We start from the raw sequence: 26132 nt of genomic DNA on the forward strand, positions 1-26132 counted from the left end.
ATTTAACTTCTAGGTTATCTAGGATCTCTGTGTCGAAACTACCATTTTGGGGCCATTTTAAAACACCATCCTTTCTGGTGTATCGGACCCATACTTCATTATACGTAATGGGGCCCACGCCATGTTTCACATAGAGCTCATAAGTTGGAGTTCCAATTGGAGGAACCGGACACAAATTCTCCAATCGGGAATCCCTTTTACAACCAAAACAAAACAAATTTCCAAATATACTAGAACCAGGCATCTTCGCTCACTAGTCTAGTTTCAAACTTCAAAGGATTATCGAATACGATAGTCTCGTGAATACACGAGTCCTCTGGCTTTGGCACTTGTAAGACCCAAATCAAAGCGATCCCGAAGGATACCAAAATCCCGAAGGATACCAAACAAACTGGGAGACGCTCCACTTATACTTAACTGAGGTATCTATGACTTCACCAGAAGACTCTCTCAATTGTTTCGTTCTACCAAATCGTCAAGGGTCCAAAACAGGGCGATTAATCAGGGCAGCAGTCCTTCGTAGCCGTCGGGACGCGGAGAACCTTGCAGAAAAGACTTTCGGACCACGTCGACATGCAGGGATCGATGAAGTGGCGGCCTTCCTCCAAAATTTCCACACGAAGCTCCTCACGAACCTCTGGCTTGGACCTGTACCGCTGAAATCGCCCCGAGTTGGGCGCCAACTGAAGTACCGGGTTTTTAGAACCCAGCGGTGCAGGGGAACACACCCTAAGACTTCGGATTCTTCCTGTTTCAGACCCACAGAAACACAGAGTCTTCTAGGTGAAATCAAAGATCGTATTTATTGGCTGCAGACCAATCACAGATATCCGTGAAGTACACCACGATGTATGTTCTCAGGAGACTGCTCTCGAACCAAAAACCAGTCTTTACTTATATACACAAAATTACGCTTTGGGGGCAACACCACCTCTGTTTTACAAGTGGTCATTCACATATTTTCGTTTCAAAGGAACAGCAGAGTCATAATAACAATCCCACATTTCAGTTCGTTAAGCATAGTCATTGTACCCAGCAAGGCTCAGAACCCTCATCAAATAACAGCAGAACCCAATAAAACGGGCACTTCCTGCTCGTAAAACAAGCCATAAAGTAGGAAACATAGTCAGGTGTGAAATAGCTTGGTCAGAGATCGTGTGTGAACAAGGACTTTATGATGGGTCGAGCCCTGATGCTAATCACATTAGGCCGCGAGAAAAGGAACCGGCCGGACAGGATTGACCTCTGGCAGTGGAGTCAGTTTGCACAGGTCAGAGAGAAGTCACAGAAGGTGTACGTGTCCTTTAGGCCCAAGCATGGCCTTAGAGCGCAGCCTATGTGAGGGCAGCCACAAAATGGCTACTGTACTAAAATGGAACCCAAAGGGTTCAATATGTGGTATCGTATGCACGGTGAATTCATTAGTGAAACATGACGAAAACACTCGTACATACCACATTTGACATTTGCGGTTTGCTGATACTAACATCGGCATGGTAGGACCATGCATCCAGCATGGTTCCGAAATTTACAGTACCACATCCCTCAGGATCCCTTGCAAAGCTGAGGCCCCTGAGTAGTTACCTTTAGTTCAACATGAGCCTCCCATACTAAAATCCTTGTGCCAGCTCGGAGCATTCTTTTGCCGGCACCCTCTCCTGATTTGTGCATTCTCCGACCCAGCTCCTTGTCCCTGAGCCTTGTTGTCCTCTCTGTGGGTCCCATCCCTCACATCCAACGCCACCCTGTCCATACTCCATTTTTTCCCATCTTCCAGGATTACCACATTTCTTTTTAAATCCTTAATTCTTCCCGGAGAGTAGTATTTTCCCCCTTTGCCACCCAGGATCTCTGGTTTCCTGATATACACACTTTGCCCTAGACTGAGGGATTTCACCTTAACACCCCACTTCCTGTCATACCACTCCTTGTACTTTTTCTGCCTGGTATAAGTTTTTTCCCTGAATTCATCCATGTTGACCACTACCTTCTCCTTTGGACACAACCAATTCGGGGACAACTTTGAACCTGCCTTCCTTCCCCTCAACAGTTCAAAGGGAGTATGTCCCGTTGAGAGACTTGGTGTGGTGTGGTATGCCCATAGCATGTCTCTAATTGCAGGCTCAATAGCCATCCCTGATATGTTCCCTAGTTGTATGCACTCTTTCAACATCCTATTTGCCCTCTCCACCTTCCCGTTGGCCTTGGGACAATAAATGGGGGTACGCACATGTGATATGGACATGTCATTAAACTCTTTCATCTCCTCCGAAACAAACTGTACCCCGTTATCTGTGACCAAGGTGGAGGGAATTCCTTCTTTCAAGAATACCTCACTCATGAACTCTATAAGTGTCTTTGTATTGATGGTGTTCACAAATTTACAAGAGATCCAATTCGAATAATAGTCAATAAGAACCAAAAGGTACCAATCTTGGGGTCCTTTGACACGAATGGGCCCTGTGATGTCAAACCCCAGTTTGTCCCATGGGACCATTGGGATTTCCACCGGTATGAGTGGGGAATGTCTTATACTTCTTGTTTTGTCACTGATACTACATGAATAACAGTCCTTCACTTTGTCCTCCATCAGCTGATCCATTCCAGGGAACCAGTAAACCGCTCTCAAGCGTGCCTTACACATACTCCTGCCCATATGTCCCTCATGAGTTAGTTCGATAATTTTAGATCCTAAACCCTCTTGGGGTACAATTTTCCCTGACTTAAGTAGTAATCTCCCATCAATAGACATCATTACGTACATTCCAAAAAGGTTGAATGTCTTCTGAAAGATCTCTGCACTTGTTGGGCCACCCTCTGGTCACATACCTTTTCACTTCTCCCAGGTTAATATCCTGGTCCGAGTGCAAGTCCCAAATTTCTCTCGTTACTGCTGGTATCTTAATTTCTATCACCCTTTTCTTATCGGTCTCTATTTCTACATGCTTTTCAAGAGGTGATCTAGATAGAAAATCCGCCACTTTGTTTTGTTGGCCTGGGACAAAACCCACTTTGTAGTTAAAGCATTGTAAGCCCAGGATCCATTTAGCAATCCTTGGCATCAAGTTCCCCAAGTCCTTTTTCCCAAACAATCCTACTAAAGGTTTGTGGTCTGTGTACACTTCGAAAGGCATACCCCACACGTAAAAATTGAAGTGTTTGATAGCCCAATACGCCGCCAATGCCTCTTTCTCAACAGTAGAATAATTTGACTCTGCTGCTGACAATGTTCTAGAAGCAAAAGCCACCACTTTCACCCCATCCTCCGTCCTTTGCGATAACATTGCCCCTATCCCTTTGCTACTGGCATCCGTGGTAATGATGGTATCCTTATTCGCATCAAAATTCCCAATGTAAGGGGCCGTAGCAATAGCTTCTCTTATGTTTTCCATCGCTTCTTCCTGTTCTTTACCCCAAGTAAACTCACTTTTTTTTTTAACATTTCTCTTAAGGGTTGAGCCATCATTGCAAAATTCCTAATGAACTTCGCCATATACTCTGCCAGGCCCAGAAATGAAAGCACTTCCTCTTTGCCCGTAGGCGTGGGAGCCCTCCTCACTGCTTCCACTAGACTATATTTGGGTTTGATGCCTTCTTCCGAAATTGTGTCCCAAGTACTCTACTGATGTGACACCCACCTTGCACTTACTTTCCTTTGTGGTGAATCCCACCTCTTTCAACCTTTCTAAGATTCTCTCTGCATTCACCTTATGTTCCCCTTCGCTTGTTCCATAAATAAGTATGTCATCTTGGAAACACATGGATTTTGGGCAATCCTTGAGCACATGCTGCATGGCTCTTTGGAAAGCGGAAGCTGCTGAAGCCAGACCAAATGGCATTCTTAGAAATTTGTAATTGCCAAATGGAGTGGTAAACGCCGTTAAAGGTTGTGATTCAGGGTGTAGCTTTACTTGATAACAGGCGGATGATAGATCCAAGACACTAAACACTTTCGCTCCTTACAAAGTGCTCAGCATCTCATGTATCCTTGGCAACGGGTGTCTGTCCCCTACTATATTTCCATTGAGGGCTCTCAAATCCACACAGAGCCTAATGCTCTTCCCACCATCCTTGGTCGTGATGACAATAGGTGCCAACCACGCTGAGCTCTCAATCTCCTGTATAACCCCTTGTCTCACCAATTTTTCCAACTCCAACCTTAATGGTTCTCTCATTAATAAGGGGACAGATCTCGTCCTGTGAACCACCGGCGTTGCCCCTTCTTTCAGTACAATTTTGTGCATGTAGTTTTTTAGCAACCCCAACTCCTCATTACAAACTTCAGGAAAACTCTTAATGAGTGTGGCACCATCCCCTGGGGGTTCCATGAGTAAGACTTGTTCACTGTTGTTAGGATCAAGCTTAATGCCTAGCTCCTTCTGATGTTTCCAGCCCAACAAGCTCGACCCCTCTTTGGTAATATATACCTTTCCCACCGTGTGCCTATCCTTGAATGATATCCGCATTCTCACCATGCCCTCTAGGGGTATAGGAACCTTGTTGTACCCTGAAGGAGAAATGTCTGCTGTTTCTATTTTGATATTATGTTTTGCGAATTTCTCATCAAATAACTTCTTATCAACCAGTGTGAAGGGGGAACAAGAATCTGCATAGACTTTAAAACATTCATCATCCAGCCTAATTTCACACGTGGGATACACTGTATTGTTTTCCGTGCTCTCCTCCTCAACCTGAAAAATAAAATTCTTATCTGTTTCTTCTCCAGCACGTTACATACTTTTGAAAAATGTCCCTTTTTGTTGCATTTCCTACATACACTATTCCTGGCTGGACACTTCCAATTGTTCGCTAAATGATTGAGAAGAGGCAAGTGGCAGTTATGCAAGAGCCTGGAATTTGCTCTGCAGCAAGATGCCCGATGCACCTTCACTGAGGGAAAGGCTGTTGCGCCAGGTACATTCACAAAGCAAAGGTAGAGGTATGTGAAAGAACCCCAACTGACCGCTGCTGTCACACTTAGTTGACAGAAAAAGTTTGTGCCAGGGTCCTAGGCGTGCTAGTGCTTCTTTCCTGTTGGAATTGCCATAAAAAAATATGTATATAAAAAAAAGTGCTGATCAAAATATTAAACAAAATGCTTTGTTGTTACCATCTCCCTTTGGTACAAAAGGGCGCTCACAAGCAATTCAATCTAGGCATGAAAGACATTTAGGCTCTAGCAAGGCAGGCACTCTAACTGAGGTGCTCCCTCGTGACAGCTGTTGGCAAATGAAAGGGTAATGAGGCACCATTAGAATAGAACAAATAGTGGATAATGAAGGTCACACTAGCTGCCAAGGAAGAGCGGGAGGCAGAAAGTATTATATTTACAGCTCCACAGCAGTGCTTGTTAGCTTAAATATAAGGGGAGAATCCAAGATGCTACTAAATAATTGACAAGCAAAAGCTGTGCTTGTCAGCGGTAATTTGTTTTGAAACCAGAAGGTGGCAGTAGAATTCCTTGGAATCTTCTTAGTAAAGCTGCTTGTGTAACAAAAGGTTGGCTTTGTTTTTGTTTATGTGGAAAGGAATGCTCCCTCTTCCCTGCCAGCTCCGTCCACAAAAGTTAAATCAGCTGAGAGGTAGATAGAGAGGCGGGTGCAGCTTGCCTCTGGGCAGACGACAGCACATAGCACATAATTCTCCTCACAGCCTCTCGATTGAGCAAGGCTGTCTGGCACTTAAACGGACAACGCGAAGGCAGATATCACGTTAGCTGATACCTGCTAATGACAGCGTGCCCATAAGCCATTATTTATGGAAGCGAGAAGCTGCTCCCCTAATAGCCTTACAGTCCCACGACGCTCCTTCTCGGATTGTTTGTATGTCGTGAGGCAGGTCGTTTGAGATAAGCCTCATGTGAAGGGAGAGGGGCGCACCTGGTACACGAGTGTCGCGGGGATTGGTGCTGCGCTGAAAGGCCCGACGCACGTCTTCTGAGGAGAAGACGGGCGCGTCAAAAAAGAGCACAAAGAAAAGGCAGAGGTATATAAGAAATTGCCCAGCCGCTGCCGCTTCACTTAGATTGGGAAAAATGTTGGTGCAGAAGTCCTAGGTGCGTTGGGAAGAGAAGTTCCTCCTGTCGGAGCCCCTCCCGAAGCGGAGCTTGGTGTTCAGGCGGCCATCTTCCTGCATGGCCAGACCACGCCCCCAACTTGGAAAGGGTTTAAACAATAAAGACTCTTTTAAAGTGACTTTGTTTTACCTAAGATTCGTCCGGTGAATAGGGTAATCTTTTGTGTTGTTTTTTCCCTACTTGCTATGAGGTGAGCAAAAACTTCAAGAAATGTTAAGAAGTAATGTTTCATGCATTTGAAATTGTTTTTATAATTGACGTAATTATTTTCTTGGTTTCACACATGGTTGATGATATTCAGTTTGATTTTGATGGACAGTCATGACAAACTCAAAAGGCATGCAATAGTCGGTCTTTTCTACTCAACCTTGTATGAAAAGGTAATGATTTACAATGCTGATAGAGTACCTGATATGAGGGGGATCCTGTTCCTAGCAGCTTATTGTGTAAATTGTTAAAACTAATGTCTAAACAGATTTCCTTTTTCTCTTAGTGCTATACATCTCAAGGCCTGAACCTTACAAGAGTAACTGTGGTAGACTGTAGCCTGCAAGTTATTTACGATACATTTGTTAAACCAGATAATGAAGTGATAGACTATAACACCAGGTATGTGAATTCTCATGTATAACTGTTAATGCACTGGTGATGGTCATATACAGTTGGTTCAACATCTTTGACCTGATATTATTTTGGTTAAAGTCATTTTAACATACACCATCGAAATAATGTGAAATGATTGATAACATGTGGACTTTAATTCGATGTACAGTGCAAAGAATTCCAGGGCCTGCTTATTTTGACATCAGTGTCTGCCACTCTGTGCAAGCCCGATCATATTTAGAAATCTATTCTTTCAGCTCTTACAGTTTACTTTCATTTCTTTTTCTCGTCTAGGATGATGAAAGCTATGGATCGTTTTCTTTTAACCAGTTCTTAGTTTTCATATTCAACCATACAACTCTGTCTGCTTAATTTCTTATTACTTTTGTTGAGTGTTAGACGTTTTACTATGTTCTTCTTTAAGGCCAAGTTGGGCATTTTAATTTTATTTCAAAGATATTAATAAGTTTATACTTTGTAGTCATGTTAGTACCTACACTCAAAACTGTAAGATAGCAATGATCCAGCGAATAGGCCATTTTCTTATAATTCAGACATGCAAGATGAGATGGGGGAAACGCCAGATACATTACAATCCTGCTGTGATAGTGAGGTTTGAATATTGACTTAGATCCACTTCCAGTCCATGAGTGTTAGAAATGGCATTCCTTGTTGATTGAGGTATGCACCCAGGCCAGACAGGAACCACCACTCCGGTCAGGGTAAGTTAGATACACACTAAAAGATAACCTGTGCTCACCCTGTGGTAGCTTGGTACAGAGAAGTCGGGTTTATCCAAAGAGGCAATGTGTATTTGTGCAACACATACACACTGTAACACAATGAATACACCACAAAAAGACTCCACACAGATAAAGATTATATTATAAACTAAACAAGACCAAATTGACAATAATCCAATATATAGAAAGTGTATTTCAAATAAATGTAGTAAAGCTCTTGGAAGCAAGTAGCGTTAAAATGTTTACTTTAGGTCGTGCAGGAGTGGGACAAAGTCAAAGTTCGGGCTGACCTCGTGGTACCGCAGGCCAGCACCAGGAGCCACAAAGGCCCCAGTGAACAAAGTACCTTTCCTGGTTGCAAGCAACAAAATGTGTCTATGTTCTCCAAGCAGTGAAGGCAATGCATCGTTCCTATTCGCACTGTTGGATTGCTGTGTCAAAGTAGAGTCTCACAGTCTGGACCTTCGATCTGTGCTGCGTCGTAGTCTAACCTTGTAGTCAGGTCCTGCGTTGTCAACCCGCGCAGGGCTGTCTCCAGATCAACTCAGCGTCAAAGGGCACTGCGTTGGTTGCGATTGGCAAAGTGGTGACTGTGCATTGATTTTGTAGCAACACAGCTGCAGAACCCACATCTGAGACCCAGAACTGGAGAGGGCCTCTCAGGCAAGAGTAGGACTCACAGATGGCCAGTCCAGCAGCACGGGTAGAATTGCAAGAAGACTTGTGTGACCCTGAGACTTGAGAAAACAGGAGGCAAGCCCTTGGAGATCACTTGGAGGGAAGGCACGTTCCAGCTCTCCTTCACCACAGTCAGGGAGCAGTAGGTAGCAGGACAGCACAAAAAAGCAGGCATTCCAAGTCTGCAGTCCAAAGAGGAGTCCTTTAAGCAGCAAAGCAGCCCTTCCGACATAGGTCCAGTTCAAGATCCAGAAGTGTCTGATTTTAGGGGGTCAAAGAACCAGTTCTTATGCCCAAAACTGCATTTGATGTGGTGGATGACTTCAAAGCAGCTCTCTGATGTGCACAAGTATCCCTTTAAACCTAGTCCTGTCTGCCTGTCTGAGGGGGTCACCAGTCCTTTGTATTAGTCTCTCCCTTCCATCCTGGCCAGGTCATCCGAATTAAGATGTATATAGATGGGTACTCATACACACCTATCCTTTCTGTGTTGTGGAGGGAATGCACAAAGTGTAGCTGTCATCTAGCCCAGAATGTATTGGAGACAGGCTGCAAAGCACACAGTTATAAGCACAAAGAAATGTCAGTTTTCTGAAAGTGGCATTTCTAAAATAGTAATGCTAAATCACAGTTTACCAGTAAGGAGGATTTGTCATTATCATAGCAAACATATGAAGCACGAAAAAGCTACTCTCTTCTGATACGGAACTACAACTTAAAAGTGTATTAAGGAATTCCAAATGCTAACCTATGAGAGGAGTAGGCCTCAGTGGTGAAAAACGGAATAGGCTGTCACTACCAGGACATGCAAAACATACCAGTACATGTCCTACCTTTACATAGCAGCCTGCCCTTAGGGCTACCTAGGGCCTACCTTAGAGGTGACCTATGTGTAATAAAAGGGGAGTTTCAAGCTTGACAAGTAGTTTTAAATGCCAAATCGAAGTGGCAGTAAACTGCACACACGGGCCCTGCAGTGGCAGGCCTGAGACAGGTTTGAAACGCCACTTATGTGGGTGGCACAATCAGTGGTGCAGGCCTACTAGTAGCATTTAACTTGCAGACCCTGGGTTTCACTTGGCCCATGGGGACATTGTAGTTTTCCCTGAGTTAACATGAGCGAGCTGCAGCTTGCCTGCTGATTTGCGCACGTTACTACACAACTTTATTTTTGCAATAACTTCTATGGCTGTTTTCACATGAGAATTCATCTCTGTGTTCACTCTGCAGGTTCCTGGGATTTTGACTGAACATTGTGAGCAATGTCGAACAACAATGCCGCTTGTTATTTTGTTTTGGCCAGGCCTTAGACAAAACATACCAATGCAGCTGTTGTTTGGACAACGTACTTTGGTTTTATTGGAATACACAAATAGGTAGCAGACACTTGAAGAGGGACCTTTCCAGGAGAAGAGAGAGACAACCCCTATGCTGTCGATCTACCATCTATAGGCTAAGGTATGGGGTCTGCTGACAAAGCCCAGAGATATTCCAATATATAATACTGCTTTTTATCAAGGGGTGGGAGGTAAGACTCTGTTGTCTTTCCATGATGATATCTCCCTTCACGATTTATAGACTAGCTGCTATGCTGACTGTATTTGTACTATGTATTTTCCTGCTTGTTGTGGCACGTATACTGCATGTTAAGGCACATTAGTTCAAATAAATATTATAAACTGTTTAGTGTCCCTGTCAGATCTTATTGTGGACAAGTAAAAGAGTGCAAGTGAGAGATCTGGGAGTTTTGTGTTCAGGGGTGTTTAATTTGTTTCTCTGTGAGTGAGTAGGAGAGCAAGTGAGACACTATAGCTAGTCTGTCCTGGGCTCATGGGTTCTAAGGTGGTAGGATGACTCAATCCCTATACACCAAGGTCCTATAATCCTGCGCATAGTTCTGTTTTTGGGCAGAATCCCTGCAATATGGGTATATGGTATACCACTTTACAAGGGACATTAAATATGCCAAACAGGTTTAAACCAATTATACCATGTTTAGAGGTGAGAGCACATGCACTTTAGCACTGGTTAGCAGTGGTAAAATGCCCAGCGTCCTAAAGCCAATAAAAGATGATCAGAAAAAAAGGAGGAAGGCAAAATGTTTGGGGTGACCCTTCTGAGAGGGCCATTCCCCAGCAATGAGTAAGGAAGGTGTGGCACAAAGGAAAATGTAATTCTGCAGCAGCAGGCTTCGTCGATCTGAAACAAGTAATCTACATTCACAAAAAAGTACAAAAGGAGACAGCTCACACTCCCTCAATCCCAGAATTGCTGGCTATGTTTTGGTGAGACTGTTTGTAGGTCTGACCATTTCAAATCACTTCAGCTGTTTTTTGTGAGACAATTATTTTTCCAACAAATAATGTACATACAGAGACTTTTGTTTAGGCTTCACGTATTGGTCAGTTAAATTGTCATTCACATTTTGCTTCCACTCACCAAAGCATGTGGAAGAGGTCAGTCGGGCATGCTTGCTTTTCCCTTCAGCTCCCTTCACTTGAGGTGATTGCATAAAGCCTGCGTACATTTTTCACTTACACCTAAATAGTTCCTCCTTCAGTGACCATAGGGGTTCACAGTGTGATTTGAAAAAAAAAAAAAAAAAAAAAAAAAAAATATTATTGTATTTATTTTTATATTAACTCGAACAACCAAGTATGTATTTTGCCTGCACTTCGAGTGGCCAGTTAAATGGTGATATATATTTATCTCCTTTTAAAGTTGTTGTTATAAAGTTTTAAACAGTGAAGCTGCTTGTGTTTGAGCACTTGGTTAGGTGGTTATGTATTGAGTCCAACATAAATTATTTTAAAATGCAAGGCACACATAAAATACTTTTTATTTAAAAATGTCACTAGTAAGACAACCACATATTAAACATCTGTAATACAAGGATTTTGTGGCTAACTTAGGTAGCAGCATGCGTTGGGTTTTCCCTTATCAACATTTGTAATGCAAGGATGTTGTGGCTAAATTAGGTGGCATCATGTTTTCTGTTTTTCCCTTTTCTTTTTGTGGCACATGCTTGCAGTTAAAAATGAAAAGTTTTTACCACTGTACAAGCTTGCAGAGGCCGGATCTATTCACTTTACCGATGCTTTTTTCTTTTTTTTTTATTGGATTCCAGTTTAGGATAATGGTGTTAGCATTTTTTTCACTTCACTGATTTCTTTTCCATGTTGCTAGATTTGCTTTCAGGGTGGTCAGACCTCAGTGGTGTGAAGTTAAGGGACTGAACATTGCTACACAAGTGAAATACTCTTCTTCCTACTGCCTAGGGCACTGATTTGTGCTAGGTGGTGATTGCATTTGTTTTCCATTAGTGCACCTGCAATTACTAGTAGGTGTGTAACCTTCGAAGGCCAGGTTGTTTGGGCTTATATTTTGTAAAGCTATTGCAAAATTGTTCCTTAAACATTCAAAGCTACAAGGGTGCTTTAGGAGCTGCTTAAAGGACAACTGTGCATTCTACAGAGGCAAATGCTCTCTTGATATTGTAAAAATGCAGATTTAGCTTTTCTGCAAAGGCAATAAAAACACCAGCACCTCCAACTTTTGACAAGGTTGATTTCTGAGGCCTGGAGTTAGTGTCTACTTTAAAACACGTTTTTTTCTCCAAGCCATCCACTACCTGGGTTAGTGTTGGGACACTCAAGAGAATAAACTGTAATCTGGCTATAGATTCAGAGTCATCTGAGATGTATTGGGTCACTATTTGCCAAATAGCCTCTTCTATTGTCTGTGACGCTTTGTTTTTTTAGTACCTCATGTTCGACTTCAGATCAACTCAGCAAATCTTTCTACCCTGTGTACTTTCTAAGTGTCATGTTAATCAGTTTGTTTTACTTCCTCATTCTTTCAGAATCAATCTGCATCCTGAAAGTTCTTTGTACCCTCTTGGCGAAAGAAAGGTTATTAAATTTGACCGGGTAAGACTAAAGGTATCTGTAAAAAGTCTCTGTAAACTGTGGGCCTGTTTGTATAGTATACTTCAAAACTAGTCACATCTAGATGGATCGTCTAGGACATTATGTTCGGTCATCAAGAAGCCAGTAAATCTTTGCTAAGTAAACCTCAAAGCTCATTCAGGTAGGGCTAAAGCTTTGACCACTCCCATAATAATAGTATTAAGAATTGTTCCCTTAGTGGCGAGTTTTTAATTTGCGTACATGGAGGTACCTTGAAATGAATTTCATAGTGGACGCTTATTTGGGGCAAGCCCTTTTAAGGAATCTATTTGGTTAAATCAAGTAAATTATTTTTCTTTCTTCCACTGCCTGTAGTTTTTTTATTTTTTTTTTATTTTGTTTTTAACCAACCAGCAGTTACATAGCATACGAATATTACAATCAACAGTGTTCAGGAGCACTTAGCATTTGGTGTTTATAGTCCTCAACATTCACATATCAGCTGTCTCTGTTCACAGTGTCCGCATCTGCAGATGTTATCCCGTCTTATATGTGCCCACACCTCCCGGCTGCCAGCCCGCCCCTCCGTACTACCCCAGCAACCATTATATATGTGGTGCCCTTTTCTTGTTATCTGAGGTATTAGGTATGTCATGAATCAATTCTTGATTCAGACTCCTGCGCTGCCTGCAGGTAACGGACAAGCGGCTCCCAGAAGTCTCTTGGCCGCGAAGCACGTGGAATGTCCTCAGCGTAAGTTTCCAGTGTAGTTTTACATTAGGTCATATCCGTGATCCAGTCTTTGAGTCTAGGGGGTCTCTTGCTCCCCCACTTCATCGCTACGCGTCTTTTCGCAAGCAGTAATGCTACCGCTAAGAATTTCCTGCATCTAGCATGTTTGAGTCTCCTGACGCCCAGTATACACACCAAAGGGGTGTTGGGGATCTGCTCCTCTAACATTTCGGATAGTGTGGTTGTGACTTCATCCCAGTATATCTTCAGGTGAGGGCATGACCATGAGGTGTGTAGGAAGTCAGCGCTGGGTGCCTTGCACCTTTGGCAGTTATCCGTCTCTCTTAGGCCCAGTCTGTGTAACTTGGCCGGCGTGTAGTAAAGTTGATGGAGGAATTTGAAGTGGATGATGCGTAGGTTGCAGTTCGGTGTGAGGAGGGAGAGTTGTGTGCAGCTATATTGCCAATCTTGTTCATCTATTGATACGCCCAGCGCCCCCTCCCATCTGCCCAATGCTGCAGTAGGTTTCTCGGCCTGTTCCTCCTGGGCTGCATTATATAGACGTGTTACCAGGTTTTGGCGGTTGGGGGCTGTTAATAATATTTGTAATGTTTGTAGTTGTGGGGGTTCGTCCGGGAATGTGGTGTATAAGGACCGGACCGCCGTAAGTAATCGTATATATGCGAATTTCTTCAGCGGGAGGTGGTGGCCACAAAGTGAGGGGTCTGTTCATTCAATGAAAATATTATGAGGATATAGTTGTCCCATAGAGGTCAGCCCCATTTCTGTCAGTAGTGCATGCATTTTCTGTTCTTGTGTAACAGTGAGCTTAGGGTGTTTCGCCGTGGGTAGCGCTCGAGCATACACTGGCAGCTTGCGTGCCCTGTGTGCCAGCGCATGCCATGCCCTTGAGGTGCATTTGGCTGTATGAATCGCGTCCCTCGGTGTGTGTCTTATCGGGTCAGCTATGAGCGCGGTCAGTGTCAGCGGGGCCACGCTGTCTGTTTCCACCGCGATGTGTGGTATGTATGCATGTGGTTTTGTCCAGTAGTGGGCATGTTGTGCTTGTGCGCATAGATAATATAGGTGGAAGTCTGGCGCCCCGAAGCCTCCCAGGTGATATGGTTGGGTTAAGACCTTCCAACTGGTTCTAGCCTGTTTGCCTGCCCATGTTAGCGTCTTCAAAATGGATCGTAGTCTATCAAAAAATATCAGTCAGCCAAATCTGAATGTTCCAGAAGAGGTACCGAAACCTGGGCAATATAATGTTCTGTAATGCTATTCTGTCCGCCATTGAGAGAGGCATTTTTATCCATTTATCTACCTGTTCCTCCAGCCTCACCAGTGCCTTTCCATAGTTCTCCCTGATGACCAGGTCTGGGTCACGATGTATCCAGACCCCCAAGTATTTGACTGGGTCTGTCCGCCATTGGAGAGGGTATTCCAGTGGAGGCTCTACTGTCTCTGCAGTTAAAGGCACCACAACTGCTTTGTCCCAGTTTATCCGGAGGCTGGCATATTGTTCATATCTAACATATTCCCTAATAAGCGGGTTTAGATTCTTATCTGGGTGTGTGGTATAAAGGACCATGTCATCTGCGTATAATGCTATTCCGATGGGACGGAGGCCAAACTGCAAAGCCGAGTCAGAGTGTTTCTGGCGGATCATACTGGCCAGTGGTTCTAGGATTAGTGTGAACAGCATCGACGACAGTGGGCAACCCTGCCTAGTGCCGTGCGTTATCTCTATCGGGTTGGATGTGTAACCGTTTATTCTAACCCGTGCCGTGGGTGCAGCGTATAAGAGCGCTATCCATTTCAGGAATGGTTCTGGAAACCCCATTTTGCGAAGAGTGACAAACATAAAAGCCCAATCAGGGACAGGGGTCTATATGACTCTCACTCAGTGGGGTCCTTTCCTGGCTTAGGAAGTGCTATCAGGAGTGCCTCATTTAGTGAAGTCGAGAGTACGCCTTCTTCGTAAGCTTCAAGCATTTCGGCAAAATGTGGGACTAGCAGATCGCGGTATACTTTATAGAATTCGCCCGGAAGGCCATCTAGCCCGGGTGCTTTATTGTTAGGGAGGGAGTTAATGGCCTCTATTATTTCGTCTTTGGTTATATGATGACAGAAGAATTCTCGGTGGGTGTCTGATAACCATGCCAGTGCCACGTCCTCAAGATAATCACGTATTTCTGACGTGGAAGACTGTGCCTGGGCAGTGTACAGTTTGTAGTATTGAGTGAGGCATTCCAGTATGGCTGGAGTGTCGTTTACTGTGTTGTGCTGCTCATCCCGGATCTTTGTGATGTATGCCGAAGTATGAGTTGGCCTAATTTTGTATGACAACGCCCTGCCTGGTCTCCCACCCTCCCCATAGTTCCTCGCAGTGTATTTGCGCGAGATATACTTTATCTCGTCATCTGCAATAGTCGTTATATTTATCAATCTGTGTCCTGATGGCAGCCAATAGCGTGACGTCGTTTGTGTCTTCGAATTCGCGTTCCAGTCTGTTTATTTCAGCTTCCACTGCCTGTAGTTAGGGATGGCTAGATGTTCCATACAGTGCTTAGGATTATGAATGGAGATTCTCTGACCGAGGTAGAAGTGCTCCTGTATAATCCTAGTTCTCCTTCATTGAAATCATAACCAGCTCTCTACTTCCCGGTGGAAGAATAGAAAACCTTATTTCCATGGTGGGCAAGATCCCAAGTCTCTGATCAAAAAAAAGAACTGGAACAACTGAGACTGTCTGGGAATGATGGGATACTCTTGGAGTGTGCTTTATTAAAGGAGCACTGTAAGTTGTTCAGCCTGTTTTGCTTCATTTGCCTCTATACTCATTTTTCTTTTAAAGACTTGGGAAATACTTTATGCTGGGGTTTTTTACTAGTGTAGTGACTGATTTGAATTAATATTGTCTTTAAAAAAATACACTCAAATTGACTGACACATGCCTCTAACATTTTCTAACAAGTTGACTTTTCTAAAGTAAAGACTTTATACTTTAGTATTTTGTAAAACATGACCCGGGATCCCACACATGGGTGGGGAAATTCATTAGTAATTACTGATTGATTTTTGGGTTCGCAGCAGTGTTCTTCACATAAATCTGATTAATGCTTGGTGTGCCTGCTTTGTTCCAGTTGTTCTAGTGAGTACATTGAGTGGTAGTTTCAGATAGATAATTGTAATTGCAGATTCCTTGCCTTAGAATACTCTCTAGGTGCCAAACAGGATCCAGAACGTTTTTCCTCTTCAGTGCTCCGTTAGGTGGCGTTGTGCAGCTCTGAGCTGACTCCACAATGCTCTTAATATGATGAAGCAGACCTGCTGATAAGGCCAATCCCAGCAATGCTTTTTTTCCCCTCTCAAAATGTCCGGTTTTGAACTATGCTTATACTGCAGGACGCAGATGTTGGTTCTGGACCTGCACAAGGTGTCTTTGGTGTCTGAGCTAAGGACACTGCTCCAAATCATGAAATAAGGGCTCCTCAAGCACTAAAAGGTTACCTGTGACCAGAGACGAGCCTGTAGGCCATCTGTTAGACCTGGCACATTGGTGTGGGTCTCCCTTCCATTTTTCGCTGTTGCCTCGTATGTTTTTGCTGGTGTTAGTTGCTCAGAGCACTGTGCCACTGCTGTCCAATGCCACAGTGCAAGTGCTCCCTATTGTAAATTAATGTATAATGTGTGATTCCATGATTGGTTGGTTTGGTTTACTTGTCAGACCCTAGTACAGTGCACCAGGAGTGCCCAGGGCTTGTAAATCCAAATACTGCTGGTGGGCTTGCAGCCCTGGTTGTGCCACCCACAGAAGCAGCCTGTAAACATGTGTCTAAGGTCTGCCATTGCAGAGCCTGCGTGCAGTCTGGTACTGTCATGCTGACCTGGCAAGTGCGCCCACTTGCCAGTCCCTAAACAGTCCCTTTTCTTCATATCAGACACCCCTATGGTAGGCCCAAGGGCAGGGTGCATTGTAAGGATAAGGTAGAACATGCCCTGGTGTGTGTGGCATGTTCTAATAGTGAATTACAGCCGTTTTCGTTTTTCACTATTGCAAGGCTACCTGTTCACCATAGGCCAGAATGGGCAGTTTGGTTATTACATCTTATATTCTTAACTGACTCAGAGAACATGGTAGAAATTCGAATTTAGTATGCCTGAACTCAGGATGGTAAAATACATCTTTTAGTGAAGTTGGTTTTAACATTCTGGGTTTGAAAATGCCACTTTTACAAAGTAGGCATTTTCTTGTCTAACCATTCAAACCTGCCTCTGCTAGGCTGTGTATTCCTTTGTCTGGAGTTCGAGTGACAGGGCTGGGGAATTCCAGGAGACAGGGTGAGGTGCCCCAGTGGTGAATAGAGAGATCTGCATCTAGATGGGTGGGAGGAGTTGCACCTGGGACCTGAATAGGGCTGTGCCTGCCTGCCACAATGCTGGCTCCACCCTCTGGGGAGCGGCTGATGTCTCTGCTCTGCACAGTGAATGAAGAGAAGGAATCCTGTCAACAAAGTGCACCAGGGCTGTATTTGCCTTCCACAATGCTGGCTCCACCTCCTGTGGGGCGTCTAATGGTTCTGCCCTACACTGTGAAAGGAAAGGAGAAGTCTGGTAAACAGTGCGCTCAGGAACTGGTTTGGACTGGGCAAAGGCCCCTCTGCCTTCAGAGGACAAAGGATTTCTGGGTATTAATATTGGGACCCTGATCCCAAGAATTTAGATCACTTTGGGAAAACGAGAAGAACCTCTGCTGAGGGAGGAAGCTGAGGAGGAAACTATCCCTGAACCTTGGGGATTGGTCTGCAGTGGTTGCCTTACTGCCAAAGAGAGGAGAAAGGAACTTTGTGTGTACTTTTGCTCAACTTGTGAAGGATCTCCAAGGGCTTGGAATAGAGCTTGCCTCCTGCTGAAGTCTCAGGAACAACAGACTTCACCCCCCAGCTCCCCAGAGTTCTTTGGAAGTGCCTGCTGCTGCTGTTGGGCCTTCTGAGGGACTGCGTGTCGCAAGGAGCTGGAAGCGCGACTCAAAGAGAAGCGTGCCGCCGTCGGAGCTGTTGTCGTCACATCTCGTAAAGTGTGTCGCCGCTGCAGCATCGCATCGAGCGGAAGCGTCTCGCATCATCCAGGAAGTGTCTCGCAACGCTGAAGAAGCGTGTCACAATCCTATTGGAATTTGAGATTCCCCTACAGAACCCACATGTGCCATCCTAGCACAGATGACTAAGAAAATGCACAATGCTATCAGGCCAAGAAGAATCACAGCTGGTCTCACTATGATCCAAAACTGACCCTACATCAGGATCATAACCCAGATGTCCTGGACTTATTGCAGCTGAGGCAAATCTCTGAACTCTACTCTGTGGAGGATTTCCCCAATAAATGGAATTCTCTGTAAAGGAATCAAGTGGGGCTTTGGCTTGCCCAGAGGTGGCTCTCTAGTGACTGTGACCAGCTTGCCTTTAACAGCCAGTCATTGAGGTACAAGAATACTGGTTTTCGCTGACCTCCAAAGATGTGCGTCAACCACCGCTATCAAGTGAACACCTGATGGGTGCTGGTGAGGCTGAAGGGGAGCACAGCAAACTGAAAATGCCTCTGGCTGACTTTGAAATGCCTTAATCCATCCATCAAGGGGAGGCTGGTGCAGGTTATCACGGACAACAGTACTGCCATGTGGCACTGCAACAAACAGTGCGGAGTGGGGTTCTGGGTCAGGAGGCTCTGCAACTGTGGCAATGGTTGGAGAACTAGGGCATTTTCCTGATTGCTAACCACTCGCAACAGGAACAGATCAAACCAGGGATCATGTTGCCTAGATTCCCTAAAGAACACTTCTCTGGTAAGGTTGGTGTTTTTGCTCTGTTGGAGGAATGCAGCATTGTAGAGCTGAATCATCTGGTGGTCAATCCCACCCATTGATCTGTTGTAGCACGGAATGTCCCACCCATTGTTCTGTTATAGTCCAGAATGTATTTAGGCTTTTGAACTTCAGCCATCTGACCATACACTGACATGGAAGATGTTGTTTTGTCATGCCCAGTTGCCAAAAGATACACTTGCCTGTGATCTTTGATCTTTAGGGTTAGCAGTTCCTCACAATGTAATGCACTGCCCTGCCCTTTTGCAGGCTTACTGTAACCCAGCTCCGCTGGCACCCCTATTCTGCTACTCCTAATTATACCACAAGCAGGTGTGACGATAGAAAACTCCCTTAATGGAGGAATCCAGTGTAGAAAATGTCTAGAAACAAATTGTGTCCCTTGTTCAATAAGGGACTCACAAGATTCCAAACAATAGTTCCCCTGATGGCTAATGATTTGGGACAATCCGGTGGTGAAATACTGTGGCCCTTCCCTGTGGTTACTCATAGGCTATAGTTAAATCCAGTAGAGCTTTCACAAAGTATGTACCATTGTTACCATACCAAGGTCTCTTGCTTTTGATGTACTGCTTAAACAGCAGCTGTCCCTTGCGTAACATTAAGGATTCATCCACGGCTATGTTTTTCCCCCGGTTTATACATTTCTTTGAAGCGCCCTGAGAAGTGGTCCATTACTGGGCAAATTTGAATAACGGATCATACTCTGAACAGTCAGAGAAGGGCCTGGGTGTTATCATTGAAATACATGCTGTGGAAGCAATAAACTATCTCTACTTATGGCAGCAGGGAACAGTGAAGAGCACCATACTGGGTCATAAGACCAATAGGGAGGACACTGTTGGCTTGTACATGTTGCTCATCAAGAAAGTAACCCTATCCAATCTTCCTCAATCAGTCGACGTTTGTTGAAGTCTACGGGTGCACTATTGAAAGGGACTGAAGCCTTTCCCTGTGCTGCATCAAATATTGCATGGCATAGAGGTTCGCTTGAGCAACCATTTTGCTGAAAAATCAATACTCTGTGAAGAAATTAAAGTAACCTATTGGAGTGAAATGGTCTGTGTATACAGAGCAATCTTCAACTCCAGTAAAATGAGGTAGAACAGGCTGGATGCCATCCAGAGCAACCCACATCTCCTCATCCGCCCTTGCTCTAGCAGGTACAATTCTAAGACTGTGGGTAAGTTCAAGGTTCCGTTAATGTAGAGCGTCCACTTTTTTCTCAACAGTCAAGGACCTTTACTCTGCAACAACAGATATGTCTCCGTCATCAAAGATACCAGATTTCTGACAGTTCCCATCTAAGTGCGAAATTATTGCTAGAGTCCCCTCCACATCCAGTACAGTGTCAGTCACTGATACATTAAATCCTGCATCTGCTCCATTTCTGAACTGTACTCCAATATTTGTACCAATGCTGCAACAGCAGACCTTCGTCATGAAGCCATATCTGAGAGTTCAGTGCAACAAAGTTCAAAAGTAGGAAAAAACATATTTAAAAAAACTGCTGATGTGAAGCACTGATATTGTTTGAACAAAAAAAGCAATCAGACCTCTCTAATGGCAGAGCAAAAAAACAGGAATTACACTGCACAATGAAAAGCACACAATACAAATAATATCAAAAGAGAAATCAAATCTACAGCAAAGAAATTAAATAAAATGTATCAAATTCAGACTGTTCAACCTATTCTAACAACTGCACAACATACAAAAAAGCAACCACCAATAATACAGTAACAAACAAGTCTTCTAAAACATACAATACTTTTTTTTAATAATCACATTTTATTGGTTTTGAAAAAGAATAGCGCGATAATTCATTACAGTGTGTTTTTTTTGCATAATCCCATGTTCTTCCAAGTTATTACCCAATGACAGCAGAACTTTAGTCAATGGAGTGTCTTTGCTTAGTTTGGTATGTATACTTGGATAAATTAGAATTTCAAGAAATATGTTGGTGGACTTTGAAGGGTTAAAGAGTTAGAGATATATGGATTGTTAGCCTGCTAACATCCATAAACTCTGGTTCAAGGACATCTGGCAGATCCAATTTAATAGATGAACTATTCTGATTGGATTAGGGTGCTTTTTCTTCCATCGTTCAGTTTGGGTCTGCGTACTCAAAACAGAAACCACAGACCAGAAGACTATGATTGGCTGCAAGGCAACTTTTTAGGTCTCGCCTAGGCAGCGCTTGCACTGTCTCTTCAAGACATGCTGGATTCATGTATGGACTTGAAGCACCACCCATTTCTGGCCATCTTTTCAATTGGCTCCTTTTACTGCCCATTCTAAATAGTTGCTTTTGATTTGTGAATAGCCTTAGAAGTCCCTCCTTAGTACTGCCTTTTTTGCTTTTGTACCCTCCCATGAGGACTAGCCCTTTTACTTGTGTTAATAAGTATGTATCATTTACAGTCTGTGAGGACTATTTTCTTAAATGAGTTTCTCCTATCTGCTTTTGCAGGCACAGTTTTTGCTTGCCCAGCTAACATTTGTTTCTTGCTCCTTGTCAGAGGTGTTTAGAGGGTGCCTGTTCTGTGCAATTCCCTCCCGCACCCCACTCTTCTTGTTTTAAACAGCAGGACACTTGCCGCGCCTCTCTTTTCTTATGTTCTGCTGCAGAAACTGCACGCAACGTATCTTTTTAACAGCGCGCCACACTTTTTTTTTTAAAGCAGCGCAGCACACAGTGCTTTATTTATTTTTTTGCAGACGCGCATTTTTTAATTGCAGCACACAGTGCATTATTTTATTTTTAGCCACACATAATGTTTCATTTCAGCAGCGCCACATGCCCCGCTCTCGCTTAGAAAATAGCGTCTGCACCTAAAATGACTTGTGTCCTTAAATAACAGATCACAGCAGTGTTTCCTAACCATGATGAGCAGTTTTACTGCTTTTATTGCCTAGTCACCGCTTTTTTTTTCACAGGTTCACAATGTGACGCTTGGCACGAGCTTGTTGAAGGTTCCTAGACAGGGGATCAGACGGAGTTAGAGATACCAGTGGGGTGGCAGATATTTGGCAAAAGTTTGACCCACTGGACTATTATGTATTTGTTTTATAGGATGACCTGAGTTCCAAACCGGGTATGTGGATAAGTCCTTGTGTTTGTTTTAGAATTAAGATAAAACCTCTATACCCAGGCGGTGTCCTCTGCAATATGCAACTTTGCGTCTCACCTCCTTATTTAACTCTGATCTACTTTCCTCTGTGCAGTGGAGCGCATGCAGCCGGTGCACGGACTGCTTCCCATACATGTTAAAAACAAACAAAGCCTAGCATGTTTTGCTCTAGATCCTTCATAATGCATTTCCAGTGACTCAGAGCAGGGCTGACTGCAAGGAGCAGTTATCTGGGGGTTCAAGACTGTTGAGGCCCCTGTGGACTCTAGTGACCCAAAGACACTCACATTGTCAAATGAATAGCAGGCCTGAGCTCCTCCCAAAATGTTGCTTGCCAAGCTTCTTTGTCCTTATTTAATCAACTTCAGTGCTCTAATTTCAGCTATTGTTTCTCCCGCTTGGAGTTTCTGATCGAATGCCCCCAGTGTCTTGTGTAACTACTGCTATCCCCGTCAACGGCTCCTGGAAAGTTTACGAAGAGATTTCAAAGCTTTTTTTTTCTGTCCTTTTTATTTCTTCTCCTCTTACACACTTCAAGCCAATTTTGTGTCATGCGTTCAACGTTATTTATTATCGTAATCACTATGTTTCAACACAATTTAGCCGTGGTGTCCGGTGACTCTGGGGCGCTGCAATGGCTCACCTTATGCACTTCAACCACATTTAACCCAACTCCATATTCTGCTCTAAAAACTGCAATCCATCTGTTCATTATTAGCTGGAAAAAAGGTTATCATTGTGGTTCAAGAAAACATGCTGTGTGTTACATAGTTAAAGGGTAGCTGGACAGTAAAACTTTCAATGGGCTGTGATCTTAATGTTTGGGTAAGCCACTCCCACAAATAATGCAGAAGGGTTAGCTCCCACTCTCTGTCCTCTGGGTTAGCACGCTCGCATGCTCCAAGGCTCTGCACTTGTGCTCCTGTGGCTGCTGCACTTCAGTTATGCAAAAACAACAATTGATGGACAGAATGCAGAACAATGTCATACATTCACCCCAGTACAGAGATCTGGGCCTAAATCCATCGTTTTTTTTGCTCACCATGCCATTCCAGTTTGAACCCAGCCATATGCAAATCAGTCTTGACCCTGTGCCCCCTTGGGAACAGTCCAGCCCGAACTGCCAAGCCAGGTCCTCCCTGGACTGGAAACAAGCATCCTAGGACCGGTTTCGGGCTTTCAGCCCTCGTCAGCCAGGATAGCCTGATTCCAGTGGCATGGAGAGCAAGGGACTCACGTCTGAGCATACCCTTCCCACTCGGGGTGACAAATGCAAAAACAACAATTGATGGACAGAATGCAGAACAATGTCATACATTCACCCCAGTACAGAGATCTGGGCCTAAATCCATCGTTTTTTTTGCTCACCATGCCATTCCAGTTTGAACCCAGCCATATGCAAATCAGTCTTGACCCTGTGCCCCATGGGAACAGTCCAGCCCGAACTGCCAAGCCAGGTCCTCCCTGGACTGGAAACAAGCATCCTAGGACCGGTTTCGGGCTTTCAGCCCTCGTCAGCCAGGATAGCCTGATTCCAGTGGCATGGAGAGCAAGGGACTCACGTCTGAGCATACCCTTCCCACTCGGGGTGACAAATGCAAAAACAACAATTGATGGACAGAATGCAGAACAATGTCATACATTCACCCCAGTACAGAGATCTGGGCCTAAATCCATCGTTTTTTTTGCTCACCATGCCATTCCAGTTTGAACCCAGCCATATGCAAATCAGTCTTGACCCTGTGCCCCATGGGAACAGTCCAGCCCGAACTGCCAAGCCAGGTCCTCCCTGGACTGGAAACAAGCATCCTAGGACCGGTTTCGGGCTTTCAGCCCTCGTCAGCCAGGATAGCCTGATTCCAGTGGCATGGAGAGCAAGGGACTCACGTCTGAGCATACCCTTCCCACTCGGGGTGACAAATGCAAAAACAACAATTGATGGACAGAATGCAGAACAATGTCATACATTCACCACAGTACAGAGATCTGGGCCTAAATCCATCGTTTTTTTTGCTCACCATGCCATTCCAGTTTGAACCCAGCCATATGCAAATCAGTCTTGACCCTGTGCCCCATGGGAACAGTCCAGCCCGAACTGCCAAGCCAGGTCCTCCCTGGACTGGAAACAAGCATCCTAGGACCGGTTTCGGGCTTTCAGCCCTCGTCAGCCAGGATAGCCTGATTCCAGTGGCATGGAGAGCAAGGGACTCACGTCTGAGCATACCCTTCCCACTCGGGGTGACAAATGCAAAAACAACAATTGATGGACAGAATGCAGAACAATGTCATACATTCACCCCAGTACAGAGATCTGGGCCTAAATCCATCGTTTTTTTTGCTCACCATGCCATTCCAGTTTGAACCCAGCCATATGCAAATCAGTCTTGACCCTGTGCCCCATGGGAACAGTCCAGCCCGAAATGCCAAGCCAGGTCCTCCCTGGAACGGAAACAAGCATCCTAGGACCGGTTTCGGGGTTTCATCCCTCTTCAGCCAGGATAGCTTGAATCCAGTGGCACAGTGTGCCCGAGACCCACGTCTGGGCATACTCTATGCCTCTGGAATCAAGCTATCCTGGCTGAAGAGGGGTGAAACCCCGAAACCAGTCCTAGGATGCTTGTTTCCGGTCCAGGGAGGACCTGGCTTGGCAGTTCGGGCTGGACTGTTCCCATGAGGCACAGGGTCAAGACTGATTTGCATATGGCCATGTCTAAACTGGGGTGGCGTAGTGGGCAAAAGAACGATGGATTTAACCCAGATCTCTTGACTGGGGGAGAATGTCTGCATTGTCAGCATTCCGTCCATCATTTGTTTGTTGTAACGCTTTTCGCCCTAAGTGGGATGGGTATTCCCAGACGTGGGACCCGTGCTCACTACGCCACTGGAGTCAAGCTATCCTGGCTGATGACGGCTGATAGCCAGAAACCGGTCCTAGGATGCTTGATTCCGGTCCAGGGAAGACATGGCTTGGCAGTTCGGGCTGGACTGTTCCCATGAGGCACAGGGTCAAGACTGATTTGCATATGGCCATGTCTAAACTGGGGTGGCGTAGTGGGCAAAAGAACGATGGATTTAACCCAGATCTCTTGACTGGGGGAGAATGTCTGCATTGTCAGCATTCCGTCCATCATTTGTTTGTTGTAACGCTTTTCGCCCTAAGTGGGATGGGTATTCCCAGACGTGGGACCCGTGCTCACTACGCCACTGGAGTCAAGCTATCCTGGCTGATGACGGCTGATAGCCAGAAAGCGGTCCTAGGATGCTTGATTCCGGTCCAGGGAAGACATGGCTTGGCAGTTCGGGCTGGACTGTTCCCATGAGGCACAGGGTCAAGACTGATTTGCATATGGCCATGTCTAAACTGGGGTGGCGTAGTGGGCAAAAGAACGATGGATTTAACCCAGATCTCTTGACTGGGGGAGACTGTCTGCATTGTCAGCATTCTGTCCATTTGTTTGTTGTAACGCTTTTCGCCCTAAGTGGGATGGGTATTCCCAGACGAGGGAACCGTGCTCACTACGCCACTGGAGTCAAGCTATCCTGGCTGATGACGGCTGATAGCCAGAAACCGGTCCTAGGATGCTTGATTCCGGTCCAGGGAAGACATGGCTTGGCAGTTCGGGCTGGACTGTTCCCATGAGGCACAGGGTCAAGACTGATTTGCATATGGCCATGTCTAAACTGGGGTGGCGTAGTGGGCAAAAGAACGATGGATTTAACCCAGATCTCTTGACTGGGGGAGAATGTCTGCATTGTCAGCATTCCGTCCATCATTTGTTTGTTGTAACGCACTTCAGTTATGCCTTAGTTTGAACCGAGTGGAAAACAAGCAATTGATGGACGGAATGCCGGACAATGCAAACATTCACCCCCAGTCACAAGGATCTGGGTTTAATCAATCATTCTTTTGCTCACCACACCTCCCCAGTTTGGACCCAGCCATATACAAATCAGTCTTGACCCTGTTCCTTGTGGGAACAGTCCAGCCCGAACTGCCAAGCCAGGTCCTCCCTGGACCGTAAACAAGCATCCTGGGACAGGTTTCAGGGCATCACCCTTCATCAGCCAGGCTAGCTTGAATCCAGTGGTGTAGTGAGCCCGGGACCCACGTCTGGGCATACCCTGCCCACTTAGGGCGGCTTATGCAAAAGAAACAATTGATGGACGGAATGCTGTACAATGCAAACACTCACCCCCAGTCACAAGGATCTTGGTTTAATCCTTCATTCTTTTGCTCACCACACCACCCCAGTTTGGACCCAGCCAAATGGCATGGTGAGCAAAAAAACGATGGATTTAGGCCCAGATCTCTGTACTGGGGTGAATGTATGACATTGTTCTGCATTCTGTCCATCAGTTGTTCGTTTTGCATTA

At 44.9% G+C, this 26132-nt stretch overlaps 1 protein-coding gene across 3 annotated transcripts in view; it reads left to right on the forward strand.

Moving 5' to 3' along the window:
• Nucleotides 1–26132, forward strand: part of LOC146862153 (RNA exonuclease 1 homolog) — a 919286-nt gene that overhangs the window by 750050 nt on the left and 143104 nt on the right. For 2 of the 3 annotated variants that reach the window (XM_085641330.1, XM_085641329.1), the window contains one exon: nucleotides 6570–6685. In XM_085641330.1, coding sequence (XP_085497456.1) covers nucleotides 6570–6685 — 116 coding nt within the window. Of the gene's footprint in view, nucleotides 1–6569; nucleotides 6686–9330; nucleotides 9559–26132 lie in introns of all 3 variants that reach the window. The other variant, XR_014978103.1, reaches the window with a different exon arrangement.

The sequence above is a fragment of the Triturus cristatus genome, chromosome 2_2 (assembly GCF_964204655.1).
Source record: "Triturus cristatus chromosome 2_2, aTriCri1.1, whole genome shotgun sequence".
Classification (NCBI taxonomy): domain Eukaryota; kingdom Metazoa; phylum Chordata; class Amphibia; order Caudata; family Salamandridae; genus Triturus; species Triturus cristatus.